The sequence below is a fragment of the Lonchura striata genome, chromosome Z (assembly GCF_050655825.1).
Source record: "Lonchura striata isolate lonStrDom1 chromosome Z, ASM5065582v1, whole genome shotgun sequence".
NCBI lineage: Eukaryota > Metazoa > Chordata > Aves > Passeriformes > Estrildidae > Lonchura > Lonchura striata.
Window position 1 is genome coordinate 67221499 of NC_140740.1, and position 15912 is coordinate 67237410.

Below are 15912 nucleotides of genomic sequence, written 5' to 3' on the forward strand. Positions count from 1 at the left end.
ACTGACCCTTTTTTCACTTTTCTAGATAATGGTAGATGTGAGAGGAGGTAGGGATCATGCTTGGACACATACACAGATGGACAAATAAGGTGGCCCTTATAATAATTTTTGTAGCGTGCTTTAGACTGATAGCATTAGTCATATAAAACTTTATTTGTGTTTGTTCTGATGCTTGATGTATTCAGCAGAAAACCACTGAGAAGGGGGAATCAGTGGCAATTAGGGTGTGACAAGGAGGACATCAGTCAGGAATGATGGACAGGAGACAGCTCCATATGAAAGCCTCAGGCTTGAAAGGATGTCTTCCCAGCAGCTTACATATCCTTGTGAAGTGGCCAAGACCTTTTATTTTTTCTTTAGCCCTGTCTCTTCTGTGGGGAAATATATTATTTTTTTTTTTTTAATAATGTGATGTATGGCAAGACAGACTTTTTTTCTGCCCCTTTTTCATCAGCTTTATTTCTTGGTATACTGGAGTCTGATAGCTAAGCTGTAGATTTTTAAGAACACAAAGCATCATTAAAGGAGGGCTATCTAAGTAGCCCTGCTTATATTGTGGAGGATTCTATGGTATCCTTTTGCTCACAGATGGAAGCTTTTCAAGAAATATCCTTTAGGGCTTAATCTGTTTTCCCCTCTTTGTTTCACTCTCCCCAGTCTATGGGACTGTTTCAGGCATTCAAACATCAAGTGGAGTCTGCACATCATTTGGCTGATGAAACATGATTGTCTGACTGTTCTAAGCTGGTTGGAAGTTCTTGAAGGCCTGGAGGAAGGAGTTGAGCAGGGGATTGGTGCCTGTGGCATAGGTGGTGTGCTGTAACACATTTGTATGCCCAAACCCATGATGTATTCTTCACTAAAAGCATAAAAATCTAAAATAAATATAAAACCACCCAGAAGAGCACAAAACCTCCTACAGGCCAACTTTCAGAAACATTTTCTGCAGTCATTAAGGGTGGTAATGGTGCCTCAATCTCACAGAACCTTCAATGTTCGTCTTTGCATGAGGAATCTGTGTTTTGAAGCTGGATTGTTTCTTGTCACATTCGTGTCACTGTTCAAGCACCCTCTAATTACAAAAAATTATGTACTGTTCAGCTACCTAATTTGACTATAGATATGTACTTGTTGCAAAGTCGCAAAGGATTTGTGTAAGTGCTTATTCCCAGTATACCAGCACTGTTGCTTTGAAGTCAAGAAAGTAGTCTTGAGTGGCTTCCTCATATCCGTACCTCACACCCACTAAAGGGAGGACTGGCATTCCTATGCTTGTTTAATCATGTCCCATTTTATTGCAGTATTACATATGTGCCATCAGAAAATTTAGACGAGTACAGGGCCAGTCTGGGACAACAGACAGAGGGAGCACTGCCACTTGAACCTTTTCCTTCACATGTTGTGAGGTGAGTCAAAAGGTTCACAACTTTCTCCCAAATAGGTCTCAAAGGTGACTTTTTCCATATACCTTGCACATTTTGGGAAGGTAAGTTTTATTTTAGAAGAGATGAAATATGGATAATTTTATTCAGACCAGCAGCCACTACAATAAAAAGCTGTTAAAAATACAGTTTTTGCTTTGACTAGCAAAATTTTAAGAATTTTTTCAAGTATGCTTGATATGTCCAAAAAGGAGATTGAATCTTTTCTCATCCTCAATTTCTCTTTAATACCATGCAATTGGATTTACAGTTTACCGCAAATACTGAAGTGTTTCCAGCATAAGACTTTGGTATTAATGGTCTTTCCAGAACATAACTGGAAAGAATAAATTGTGTCGTTCTTTTCCTTCAGTTTCAAATATTCATTGCAGTTACAGTCCAAAATGTCTAACTGATTAATTGGTTTTTTGCAATTCATCTCCAAAAGCAGTAAGTTTAGTTGAGTGCTGCTGTTTTAATTTCTTCCATTTTGAAAACAATAAATTACCTTTAACTTTGATTTGGTTGTAGTTCCAAATTGTACTTTGTTTTTCTGAGTTGTGGGTGGAAACTTCATTGCAGATAAGAAGTGGACAGGGAATCCCTGACCACCATATGTATTCTAAAAGACATCAGAAAAAGAAGTTCCTTACATGAATCTGATGTATAGATTATGATACTGTCAGGGTGATTCAATATGTGAATTTTTTCATAAAAATCTAGTGATTATGTAGATTATTTAGAAATTAATTTCATGTTTGTGTTTATCACCAGGGAACTTCCAGAGCTTCCAGAACGTGAAGAGGGGGAGGGAGAAGAAAGTGAACTTCAAAATGCAGCTTTCAGTAACTGGAACCAGCCCAGAAAGTTAGTGCAGATCTAGTTGCATTGTTATAAAATGTTATCTGAAATTCAAAAATTCTGAAACATATTTTGAGAGGAGTAAAACACAACAGAATCACTGCATTTATGTATGTTGTGCATTGAAGGAGTGATTAATGATTGACTTTTACTGCCATTGGGCTAAATCTCTGCAGTCTAGCAGTGTCTTGATTGTTATAGTAATTTATCTCTAATTATTCCCAGCTGACTCAAAGGGATCAAGTCAAAAAAGATGAAGAGAAAGATTCAAAGTTTCTATTAGAACTCAAAACAAGTTGACTGACTCAATTACAGAATTTCTGATCAATCCAGTAGATAACTTCCACTGAAAGACAAAACTTTGCAAGGAGGAGTTATTTCAGAATTTTTAAAAATAATTGTGCAAATCCAGGTGTTTTTAGTGTGCATCTTTGTCATAATCACAACAGATTTTAATTTAGTTTGGTTCTTTTTTTATCACAAAGGGTTGAACTCTGGAGAGAGCCTAGCAAGTCATTGGGCATCAGCATTGTTGGAGGACGAGGGATGGGAAGCCGCCTGAGCAATGGAGAAGTGATGAGAGGGATTTTTATCAAACACATCCTGGAAGACAGCCCAGCTGGCAAAAATGGAACACTGAAAACTGGAGATCGGATTGTAGAGGTACCGTCTGAATGCCTTTTGTTGCAATTCCCCCAGCATCTCAGGAGTCACTGAGATGGATGTGTGGTGGGCTGACAGCTGTGCAATTGCCACAGCTGATGCCACTTGAGCCACACAGACTGTAATACCATCTGCTGATATTTGTGTGCAGACAGCTGCCTGTTAAGTTGAATATTCCGTGTGAAACATATGACTGACTGTGTGAGCAGGGGTCTACAAGCCAGCAGTTCAACTTACTTATTTGAAAACCAGAATGTGTAGGAAAAAGCTTAAGTTTGGTGAAACTAAAAGATTTTTCACCTTTTGCACCTTTTCACTGGGTAGCAATAGAAACATCTTAAATCTTAATTGATTCACATAGTTCTTTATGCATCTTGTGCAGGAGTTAAAGGAGGCACATTTTTTTTTTTTTTTCCTCCTGACATGAAGAGAAATCTGTGTTTGATGCTTGAGACATCAAGAACATTTTGCCCATGCCTGAGTATAATGTAGCCAGTGGTATTGCAGGGTGGGATTTATCTTCATTTCTCTTCTACTTAGAGAAGAGTGCTCATACAACCACTTCTGCTTTGTCACTTAAATATCTTACAGAATGAACATGCTAAAGGGAATAGATCTTTCCTGACATGACTATCAATGTCAGACATTGCCCTATATCCAGTGTCAGGCTGATAGGGACTGCCTCTATTTAATCTTGCTGGCTGTCTATCAGTTGGAAGCACAACAGGCAGAGTGATGGACTTGATTCTGGCTCAGACTGGGCTTGACTTACCTGATGGTACTGAAACTGCAGTTTGCTGTTTGTTACAAGATTGATATTGAGGATCTTGAAATAATACCTTAGCGTAGGTAAGGTAACAGGATGGAACAGTTTGCAGTGTATAAGACACTGGGAGGTGGAATTTTGCTTGAAGGCTACAAAGTTAGAAACATCCATTTCACCTGAATAACTGGGGTTTTTTGAGTGCAATTGTTGCTGACAGTGATGCTTGCAGAAACAGGAATGGGAGAGTGAAAACAAAATGTTGTGTTAATGTGGCCGTTTCAGTTTCTCAAGTTGTGGCATATGTAAACTTCCATTTTTGCAGTGGAAACAGTTTTTCAGACATTGGAAGTTAGAGGGTATTATTGTTCTTGTTCAGTTCCTCATAGGTTTAGAATTTCTCTCAGATTGTTTTTGTGCTTTCTTATTTGCATTGGATGATTGAGTTAGACAATTAAATAGTTGTAGGGGTAATCCTCATCATATAAATTTGTGTGCTAGAATTGCCACTAACAAATAACCTTTCTGTGTTAGTTTCTAGCTTTTATTGTGGTCGTTGTGACAATACTTTACTGGCTCTAACTTCACATTAACATTGTTCTTACCTGGATAACAGGACAAATTGTTTTACACACCCATACATATACAGACATGGAAGAAAAAACAACCAGGCACAAATTTGTCCTTAGCCATCCTGTGTACATGGATTCTTCCAGAAGATAGAAAGCTTTTCACCTCTGACTTAAAAATTTAAATTCTGAATAAAGTGCTAAAATTAATCTTGGTTTCAGAAAAAAGAAGGTAAAACAAAAGAAAGAAGTACACTGTACTGGCTTAGTACCCATGATAGGGTCTCCAGCACCTAACAAGTTTCAGTTTTAAAATCTCATTAAGTCCTGCATAATAGTTTTTTTAGGTTTTTTTTTTTTTTTTTAAGGTAGGATTTGCAGGAGGCAATATTTGGTAAACACTCTTACTCTTTTCATATTATCATACCTCATCTGTTACATTGCTTGTGGGAAAACTTACAGAGTCTGAACTAAAAATGTTGGAAAACATTTTTAAAACAGAGGAATAGCAGAATATTTATTTGATGTTCTGTCAGTGCTCCTGGAAATATCAAACCTGTGTTTAAGGGACCTCAGGCCAAGTCAGTAGAAAAGTCCACTAGAAATAGAGGTTTGGGCTTAGGTTTTAGTCAAAGTTTCCTAACCAAAACTCAGAACTGACTCATGACTCTTGTAGCTTCTTGCAATGTTAAGATGAGGCCTTCCAATTACAGGTGGATGGAATTGACCTCAGAGATGCCAGCCATGAACAAGCTGTGGAAGCCATACGGAAGGCAGGCAATCCTGTAGTCTTTATGGTACAGAGCATTATAAGCAGACCAAGGGTAAGCATAAAGATTGCAAAAAGAGATGTAATACATAGTAATAGATGAAGCAAATGTTCAGGATGGTGGTATTTGGGAATGGGATATTTAATCCTGAAAGTGCCATCTCAGCTATTTTAGGAATAAAGATTTGATTTAAGTATTATTTCCATTTAGAATGAAATCGATTTGGATTTGGAAATACCCTCCAGCACGCCGTCCTCAAACTATTTTGAAAAGCCTCAAGAAAGATAATTTGTTGGGGGGCAGAGTAGGAGTCTAAATAAAACCATCTGTTAGAGATTGACAGCGTGTCTGAGGAGCGCATGCAGAAATACAGCACCTGTTAAAAAATTCTGTGGACATTAATGAAAGGACCTAGAAGTACACTGAAGTTTTCCGTCACTAAACTGCATGGACGTTGCAGATAAAAGTTACACAGCTTTAATATAAGTTGCTTGCATCACTAGAAACTAAACTTCCTCATTGTAGAGTCTGTGTAAGCTGCATGTTTATTTACTAGTTGTCTCATAACTCTTGTTCCCCAGCCAGAGTCTCTTTATAGTCCTTCTTCAGCTTCTGCTCCCTGTGGGCAGAAAACTACTAACCCATTTTATCGTCAGTCATCTAAGGTAAAGTTGCATGAAAACGCTCTGTTGAATGTTGATTATTGACACTCAAACTACTAAAGTAATGCTTTTGTATTTGCTGTGATGTGAGCAGAGTTGCTGCTACTGAATGTTTAGGCCCATTTGGGATGGAAATGATGCCATTACTTTATCACTACTTTTATTTAGCGAATGATCATTTGCTATTTTTGATTGTAGTTCTTTATTCTCTATTTTCAAATTAAGCTAGTTGGTTATTTCTTGACTGTACTAACTAACTCTTGTTTCTCTGTAAGCAGAAACATTGCAAATGCTCTTCCTGTACCCATACATTATGTTGTGATCTTCATAAATGGCATTATGTTTATTATTTTCGTATTTTGAAACTTGAATTTGTACTTAATAATAAGATCTTATAAGAGAATATCCTGCTTTCATTCATGTCCAGTCACCCATGTAGCTAGCTGCCTGCACACATGAGCTATAATTATTATGGTGCCACTATGTATTTGACTAGGCACTCAGTTTTAAGTGACAGGTAGCTAATTTCTTCCATTTTGTTTTATGCAAGGTTTAGTAGTTAAGAGAGAGCCTGTGTGTACTTCAGAACAGAATAATGCAACTGGCCTGTGAAAAGATAGTGATAGTTTTGATAATGGGGAGTTACCCATGAAGTGTGTTTTTCATATCTATACCCCTCTGTGTATTTCCGAGTAAGAAGCAATATATTGATGTGATTATGGTCCCATAGTAGTGTTACAGCATTATGCTGTATGAAATGCTAGCTAGTTTCTGATAACTTAGCATCTTGGACACATTGATAAAATTCTGAATGGAAGTTAGTTGAAAAAAGGAAATAACAGAAAGAAAAGATCCTGTTACTTTAGGCTTTGATTTGAATTTTAAAAAATAGTTAAAGAGAGAACTCCCTTTATTTTAAGATTTGCTCTTCTTGTCCTAGACTGTGAAAAATGTATGCTAAACTGAACTGTTGAGGCCAATTCAAAAGGTCCATATTTTATCATAATAGTCAGTCCATATTAATACAATGCTGTTGCATGGATTAGTATCAGGACTAGTATTTTAGGAGCTGTGCCATCATGACAAAATAAAAAAGGCAAGATTTTGAATGACTGTAGCTGAACCTTTGTTTTACTAGGATTGTACTGTCGATATATGGAGTGTTTGTGATGCTTACTTTAATTGCCTAAAATTTCAACAAGATACATTTTAAAATTCTATGCAGATAACATAATTGGTAAAGTGTAATAGAATGATTATAGTAACAATTTACTTTCCACAAGCCTTTCTTTATAATATAAAATCAAATGAGAATCACATATGCAGAAAATCTTGTACCCTAGGGAAACAGCCTGTTGGCCTTGAATGACTTGACAGAGAAGAAACCTTGGTCATAGCTTTACTTTGTCACTGCTGAAGATACGGTAGAGCCAAGACATTTTTTGTCTTACTGATGGAATTGCTTTTTTGCAACATGGTATTTGAAAATAAATGTTTAGGAATGTGTTTACTATTTTCGGGAGCATTTAACAAAACAAATACTTCAAGAAATTTTTTAAACAGCACTATAACTTTTGATTAAATTACTCTTGTTATAAATGATCCTGGAAGGTTTTCACATTCCTGTCCATACTGTTTTCCAGCAGTTAAATTTAGAGGTAATTGCTGGATGGATACACCCAGTGCAGAAATTTCTTCTAAGTATACAGAGTATATTTCCAACCTACCATTTGAAATCAGAGCTGTTTCCTCCTTATTAAGCAGATTCTGATATCAAAATAGAATACAGTACAAAAACTGCATAAGGAATATAAATGGTCAAATTATATCCTTTTATCTGGTCTAAATGTGTAAACTTTTTCTGTTAAATCATAATGAGAAAGTACCTTGCTTCAGGGAAAGACCAGAGTATTTAGTTGCAAGAAACTATAAATTCAGGCAGTTATACATGCATATGCTCATATACAAAGTGTTTTCTGAAAGTTATTATTAGATACTAAATCTGCTTAGAGATGCCTAATATTACTGAGTCCTCACTTTTAAAAAATAAACAGTGAGTGTATTACCACAGAAGTTAAATCAAATTATCAGGATCTATGGTGTTCAAAATAATTCTAAACCCTACTGCATTATTACAGGTATTTGTATTCATCCCAACCCAGAAATCCACAATTTTCTCAATTAATTAATGTGTAAGAGTGTCCCATATGTTTGGAAAATATGTTTAAATATCGCAGCACATAAATGCAGCGTAATTCTGCACTTGATGTACTTTGTGGTGTAGAACAAGTGTGAGGATTGGTGCTTTTCCTCTCCTCTGATAGAGCATCAGAAACAGGGCAAATACAGTTTTGCCCAATTTCACATATCTATTGCAAGTGCAGAACGTGGACCTTGTTCGTTAGCTAAACAAACAATTAAATGAATATATTTTGGTGAAACACAAGCTCATGAGTGTAAAGGGTTCATTTAAAACTTTTTTTTTTGCTTAGTTTCTGTTATGCTTTCCTTTTAGAGCCCTTCCCTGCCTTTTCTGCAGAACAGTGTTTTCAGTAGGCCAGCTGTCTTCAGCAGCACTAACCCATTTGCTGATTCTTCTCAGTTCAACACTACTAAGGTTGGATGATGACACACTATCTTTTCACTCACCAAACATCCTCTGTGTGCTTCTTTCCCACTGCTGTCTCTTTGCGTTTAAATTCTTTCATACCAGTTTGAGTTATGTGCTGTGCTGATGAGCTTGAGAGCTCTAGGTAGTGAATTTAAAGACATAGACATGCATATACATAGAAGCTACAGGGAAGTTAAAAAATGCCAGCTCCATTAATCATAACCATTAATGCTGATCTATTCAGAGCTACCAAAGGAATAGGCTTTCAATTATAAGATCAGTCCCTGACATGTGTCGTAAAATACCTAAGTGTAACTGTTTCATCAGTGTAAGGTGTTTTGCTGCTATGTACTTCTTTTTGGTTTTTTGTTTTGGTTATGACTTTCCAGCTTTGATATCTCTCTTTTATTTTTGCATTTAAAAAAACCCAACAAACTTGCAGCTTTTTTTTTTATGATGCTTCATGAAAATATTTTCCATCTGCTTCTTGAAAACTCTTTACATGCACCATGAATAGGATACTTTGGAAATTTAAAAAAATTGCTCTTTTTTTGTAGATAGTGCATACTTCCTGCATGTTATTCACAATGAGAAAAGCATTAACCTCTAATAAAAAAAAAACTTTAATCCTAATATGCATGCATTTTTTATTTAATAAAATAATTTTTGCTGGTTTTACATCTTGGAAGTGATTGTGCCCTTTGTCCATTTTCCTATATTGTCAAAAATATTGAATGTGCAACAAACACTTATGATATGTGGTGTATAAATGCATGTGTGTTTTGAAATCTTTTTGTGTTTGTTACAGTTCTGAGGAAAGGGAGTAGACATGTAGCATAAATTATGACTTATGTTTTCTATATTTTCAAAAGTATTTCTGGAAAAACATTGCATGCATTCTAAAAGAAAACCTGATGATCCTGTAGTTTATGCATAATTCCTTTCTTAGCACTGAATATATAAGAAAGGCCTTTTGTCATCTCTTTCTTTTCTGAATTCAGATTCATGTGTAGTGAGAAACTTTGATGAATCAGGGTCCTTAGTAACCCCTTAATACTTTTGTCCATTTATAAATCAAGCTAATAAAGTTGTTGCAGTTAGTAAAACGAATCTGTAATTGAAAATGAGTTATTGGTTAATAATACTGTGTATTGCCAAAGACTCTATAACATGTGGATTGCTGTTTTCTGTTACTGTAGGAGGTATCGAATCCAATTAGGGTTACCTTCCGTTGTTCCCCAACTAACCCTTTTGCTCCCACACCATTCAAGGTTTGTCTTAATTCCCATCAGCCGGTCCTACTGTATGTGTGCTGTACATTTGTACATGGCCTGTGATACCTTCTGGACTACTGCTTCTTCCTCCACCTGTGCCTTCATTTTTTCAAGTTCCAGACTTGCTGCCATTTTCAGTATTTGCTTGGATGTGATCAGAGTGACCCTGGTAGCTAAATGAGTTCAGCAACTGTTGGACGCTTTGCTTTTTAAATGAAATACTGTGGTGTGGCACACTGAAAGTATTTCATGAGTTAAAGCCTTTTAGGTTTTTGTGTGTTGCCCGATTCAGGGAGCAAAAGTCTTATGTGTGTATAAACTGTGGGGACTGGCTTCTGCTTCTGGCTGTTCAAATGTGTCAGGCTGAGTTCTGCAGGCAGGACATGTTCCTGTCCCCCCAAATGGCATTGTAGCACAGTTTTTACCCTCCTACAAAGGACCTTTGCTTTTACTTTCATTTCAGCATTTCCTTAAACCTAGAAATGTTCAGATTATGTTATGTTGTTACACATTCACAAAAAAAATACATTTTTAGTACATAAAGATGCATTTTTTTATAAGTCTTATTATAGCGGCAGCAGTTAATAAGAATTAATCTGTTAGGAAGTAGCCCTACATCCACACCTTGCAAGTCTTCCAGAGGTTCTTCACACCAATATTTTGTTCCTTTTTTTGGTCATATTTTCTTTAGGTTTTGCTGTTCTTGGACACTATTGCTTGCAAACAGTACCTCTAAAGTAATATGTTAATTTTGGTTTTAAAAATAAAAAACTAAAGTTTGCTGATTTGATTTGATTTGATTTAATCTCACACTTGTACTGCATTTGTGTTGCAAGATAATGATAGTTGGGGAGGCTATGGGGGGTGAGTTTTGTCATATTTTTTCTCCTTTGTCCAGCAGAAAAAGGTAGTGATAGAGCAGCTTTGGTGGGCACCTGGCCACCAGACAGAGTCAACTGACTAAAACACCGTATTTCCTTATTTTTCCAGGATATTATTCAGCTTTAGTAAAACTCTAGGAAGACCTCTGAAAAAAAGAGTGTTTCTAGAACTTCTCTCCCTTTTGCCCCTCCTCAGTGTGGAGGTGTATTTCCAACTTTTCTTTTTATGCACACATGAATTTTTGATTGTGAAAAATAACTTTTTATGTTATTAGGTAGTGTTTATACTCCTCTCTGATTCTGGTAGGTGACAATGTGCTAGAATTTTGTTGCTTCAGTTTAGGAATGTTAGGTATTATCTTAGGAGGATGACATTGTCTTAGATAAATTATTTGCTTTGGGTCACTTCTCACACTTTTGACATTTAGTGACTTCTTAGTTAAATTTCTCAAAGAAGTTCCTAAATGAAAGGAAAATCTTCAAGCAGAAGCAGAATGAGAGAACTGAAATAGGGCATTTGCAATATCTTTATATCTTTGGAGTTACAGAGTGAAGATAAGTAATTTTTGTTTGACCTTTCTTAAGTTTCAAAATGACTGAACTGGTAACTTCCCAGATTTCTCAACACCTTAACACCAGTGTGAAAGCTGATAAAGTTTTCCAAGGTGTATGTTGTTATTCATTTCACTGTTGCCTCTGATGTAGTGATTATTACTGAGTGATTTTGGCACCTAAAGGCACCATCTGAGATACTGTGTTCAAACTTTCTGATGAAGTGAGTGAGAACCAAAACAATGAGAAAAAGGTTATGAAGCTAGGGCAACACACCTAAAAACTTAAAGGTTACAAAACCTTCATTTTCATTTAAAATTCTTGTTTCCTTCAGTAGCTGATCTGCTAAGTATCAAGGTCTCTTGGGCATACATAATCTAAAGAGTGATGATATTGAGAGAGAGATTTCTTGCTGACATGTTTACTTTAAGCAAGGCAAAATTATACAAATCTCACATAGTGAAATTCCTTATCAGAGTCCATATTCCTAAAGGAAACAGTCTTGAATGGAAGCTTTCAAGGCTGTGGATTTGGGCATTGGCATTTAACCATTATATGGAAGTAGACGTGTGTTTATACTCTTAACTTTGTGTGAATATGAATAGAGCACATCAAGACCAAAAGTATCTGTCTCTTGTGATATCCTCATTTATTTAATCTTGTAGGAAACTAGTAAATGAGACTGAAAAGGTCCATCACTATGGATTTCTTCAGTTATCATCTGCTTAATTTTGGTTTGTAACTGTCTTTTCAATTAATATGCCAATTGATTTTTTTTTTCTGTAGGTATTTTTGAAAGTGCCCAACTTTTTTTTTTTTACTTTCTCTTTCCTCATATTTGGCTTCCTAAGCATATGATGGGAGGAAATTACATGTGATGACTCTTAAAAGTGAAATTGGTTATAAATCTTTTACAAATCTGGTATTAAAACAAAGGCACTTGAGTCTTCATACGAGGTTTTTTCTGAAACATAAAGTGGCACATAAAACTTTTCTGAATTGGGCTTTTACTGTGAATTGTTTGCTTCCAGATACATTTTGCAGTGATGTTTTTCTTATCTTGCCTGGTGTTTGTTTCTGTCTTTGATCTCTCCACCTTTCTGTGTGCTGTTATTAATTTAGAGTTTCAGCTGCTTGGTATTGAAACTTTGAAGCTATAGTCATTGCCATTTTGACATTTTTGTGTACTAGTTTGCCCTACAGAAAGCCTGCATCTTCTTAGCCACTTCATTTTTCTTATTCTCCACAGGCATTTGGTCAGTCTGATACAGAACCAGAAAAGACTCCACTTTGTAACTTGCCTGTGCCCCCTCCTTCAGAATTTTCAGGAATGAGCTCTGATGTCGCACAGTCATCTTCTATCAGAGTCCCAGAAGATGTGGAAAAGGAGGATGAGTTTGGTTACAGCTGGAGTAAGTTTTTTTTTCTTGTGACAATATTTTAAATGCTTAGTATTAAAATTGCATTTTAAAAGACACAGGTGTGGGGACATGCAATTTGACCTGCTTCTTTTTCATGTGAATCATGGTTTGGGTGCTAAGATTGCTATTTTAGTTGTGTTTGGTCAGATGCACATAGTAAAATATAAAATTAATTTCTTTTTCTTCATTGCACTGCAATTTTTTTTTTTTCCTCCATGGTCCCAGTTCAATGTAGGACTACTTGAAGAATTTCAGTGTACTCCAGGTAACTGCTGGCAGTGATCAATGTGATAATATCTGTTACCTGAAAGTGTGACTGGAGAGAAGATAACTTCTTTCGTGTGTAAATTCTTTTTTAAGAAAAGTTATCATATTTTCTGAAGATATAAGGAAAACAAGAAGCTAGAAATACTATTATAAGTCACCTAAGGCTTAAAAGAAGTTTAAAAGAAGGTGTGGTTTACACTGAAAATTTAATCATTCGTTTTGGCCTTCTTCTGTCAGATACTGCACACTGAGCACTGATCTTGATTCTCTAGGTAACTTGCGAAACTTTCTAATGTAAATCCAACCTCTGCTACCCATACTTTTACATTTAGAAAAGATCGTGCAGCGCTATGGAACTCTACCAGGGGAGCTACACATGATTGAGCTGGAAAAAGGAAAGACAGGTCTGGGGCTTAGTCTTGCTGGTAACAAAGACCGATCCAGGATGAGTGTCTTTATAGTGGGAATTGATCCAAATGGAGCAGCTGGAAAAGATGGCAGGTTACAGATTGCAGATGAGTTGCTAGAGGTGAGTTTTTGCAATTTATACTGAAGTCCAAATGTATTGACTTCAAATAGCAGATTCTTGCTGAAATATGTATGCTTTTCAGTAGACTTTGAAATCCTAAGTTTATCCAAGTTCATATCACTATGCTATAAGATTTTCCCTTTGATCTTTGCCAAATAGGTGTAGCAGACTTTTTCCTGGTTATAATTACACTAAATTTTGGGTTAGATCCCTATATGGACTATTCTCTTAAGAGTTGGACTCAATGATCCTTATGGGTCCTTTCCAACTCCTACAATAAGATTCTGCAATTCTGAATGAAGATGTGTTGAATAGAAATGCAGGACAACAGCTGTTTCTGAGTTACTGAGATGTATGGAATGGTAGTGATTTGCAGACCGTGAAAAATATTGAAGTACTCCAGTCCATCCAGCTGTGGAGTACTCTAGACTTTCTAATTACTTCCCTGTTTGCTAGAATTGTGATAATAGGAGTATATTTTTATGTTGTGTAACACAGAATGCTGAAATTAAACTGGGGAAACAGGAACAGATCTATTTTCATTGTGGACTTCTAACTCATGGTATGTTTGGGTGCTGTTTTCAAGTGGAGTGGAGTGACCGAACCACTAAACATGCAACTAACATTTCAAGTGCATGTGTTAGCATAATTAATGTTTCTATATTTCCACAGCCCAGCTAATGATAATTGGAGATGTATTCTCTACTATAGCATTTCCCATTCTTTCTGCTAATAGTAGGTAACATTACCCTCACAGTATTGCTTTGTGTAACTTCAAAGCTATATGTAAAATTGTTTGAGGATGTACTGGTGAAATGGTACAGAGAGGGAATGGTGAATCCGAACAAAGATTGAGGGAGGCATTGAGAAAGTAAATTATATACTCTGGAATTTGCAGACTAGGAAAGAAATTAAGGGGTTTTTGGCACTGTGGACCAACTCTCATGGAGGGAACTTTGTTGCAGACTCCAGTATTGTGAGACGGTTCTCTTGAAGCATCTGTTTTCAAAATCCTGATGTGGAAGAGGTGGAATATTCTGAAAACATGTTGGCACATGCCTGTCTGAAGCTGTAGTCTTGTGATTTCTTGGTTACTGTCCACATTATAAACTTGCAGACTAATGCTAAGAAATTGCCTCAACCACCTCTGACAGCAGACATCTGAGCTTGCTCCCTATATTCCCAAGTAATTGTCCATTAGCTATTGAGGGCCATGTCCCATCCCTCCACTTGGCAGCCTGACCATGTATTTTTCATAAGGCTGTGGGAAGCACTGGAGGGAGTGCTGCATTTGGGTTGTGAATTCCAGTGTAAACGACAGGGCTCAGGATCCCTATGACCATGCCTGGTGCACAGACCGTGCATAGGAGGTGGTGGGTGTTATGCTGAGCACTCAGTACACTGTCTTGCGTCTGCTACTTTCCTGTGTCTCTGCTTCTGTTAGTGTTACCTATGTGCATTTTACTGCTTTCCATTTGTGTAGGTCCAGACTGTCTGTCCTTTTTCAATCATTCTTCTTTTCTTGAGTTAACTTCAGCACTGTGGTTTTCCATTTTCAAGAAAAAATGCAACTAATAAAATATAAGCAAATAATGGCCTTAGTCTGCAAATTCACGTTGATAGCTCCTCTCCTGTCTGAATTGTAGGTGCTTCAAGTTGTTATAGTGACTAGTCTGCTCTGCCAAATAGAAAAAAGATTGCCAGGCCACATCTTCAGATAACAAGTGTGGAGTCCAGAGTGGATTGGGTTGGAAGGGACCTTAAGGGTCCTCTACTTGCAAGTCTTCCTCAATGGCCTGGGTTGCCAACCACCAGATCAAGTTACTCAGGTCCCATTCAGTCTTGCCTTGAGCACTTCCAGGGGTGAAGCATCCACAACTTCTCTGGACAACCTGTTCCAGTTATCCTCTGGGTAAAGAAATTTTCCTGACATCTAATCTAAAACTTCCTGCTTTCAGTTTAAAACCATTTCCCTTTGTCATAACCATATCACCCCACATGAAAAGTTACTCTTCCTCCTTTTTGTAAGCCCCTTTTTTAGTTCTGAAAGGCTGCAATAATGTCTCCCCAGAATTTTCTCTTCTCCAGGCTAAACAACCACAACTCTCTCAGCCTGTCTTCACAGGAGAGGCGCTCCAGCCCTCTGATCATATTCATGGCCTTCCTGTGGAGCTGCTCTGACAGATCCACATCTTTCTTGTGCTGAGAATTCCATAACTGGATGCAGTACTTGGTGTAGGGCAGAGTAGAGCTTCCTTGACCTTCTGGTCACACCTCTTTGGATGCAGCTCAGGATGTCATTGGCTTTCTGGGTGTAACCTTAGAGTGCTGGCTCATGTCCAGATTTTCATTCACAAGAATCCCAAAGTCCTTCTCTACAGGGTTGCTCTCAACGTTCCCAGTCCATTCTTTTATCTGGGATTGCCCCAACCCAGGTGCAAGACCTGGTAACTGGACTTGTTGCACCTCATGAGATTCCCACAGGCCTACTTGGTAAGTGTGTCCAGGCCTTTCCAGATGGCATCCCATCTTTATGTTGCATCAGCTACATCACTCATCTTAATGTCATCTGCAAATCTGCTGGGGGTGTACTCAATCTCTTCATATGTTTCATTGATAAAGATATTAAAGAGCCCCAGTTCCAGGACAGAACCCTAACTTGTCAGGC

The 15912-nt window shown here is 37.1% G+C and overlaps 1 protein-coding gene across 27 annotated transcripts in view; it reads left to right on the plus strand.

The window, feature by feature from the left end:
• MPDZ (multiple PDZ domain crumbs cell polarity complex component) overlaps positions 1 to 15912 on the plus strand; it is a 93960-nt gene that overhangs the window by 58513 nt on the left and 19535 nt on the right. For 12 of the 27 annotated variants that reach the window (XR_014951042.1, XM_085566021.1, XM_085566022.1 and 9 more), the window contains 9 exons: positions 1302 to 1406; positions 2196 to 2288; positions 2768 to 2945; positions 4991 to 5101; positions 5629 to 5712; positions 8225 to 8326; positions 9520 to 9591; positions 12277 to 12439; positions 13048 to 13244. Coding sequence is in view for 26 of the 27 variants with exons in the window: in XM_085566021.1 (XP_085422147.1) it covers positions 1302 to 1406; positions 2196 to 2288; positions 2768 to 2945; positions 4991 to 5101; positions 5629 to 5712; positions 8225 to 8326; positions 9520 to 9591; positions 12277 to 12439; positions 13048 to 13244 (1105 nt within the window). In the remaining variant the exon portion in view is untranslated. The remainder of the gene's footprint in view (positions 1 to 1301; positions 1407 to 2195; positions 2289 to 2767; positions 2946 to 4990; positions 5102 to 5628; positions 5713 to 8224; positions 8327 to 9519; positions 9592 to 12276; positions 12440 to 13047; positions 13245 to 15912) is intronic. The other 15 variants (XM_085566039.1, XM_085566040.1, XM_085566041.1 and 12 more) reach the window with 5 other exon arrangements.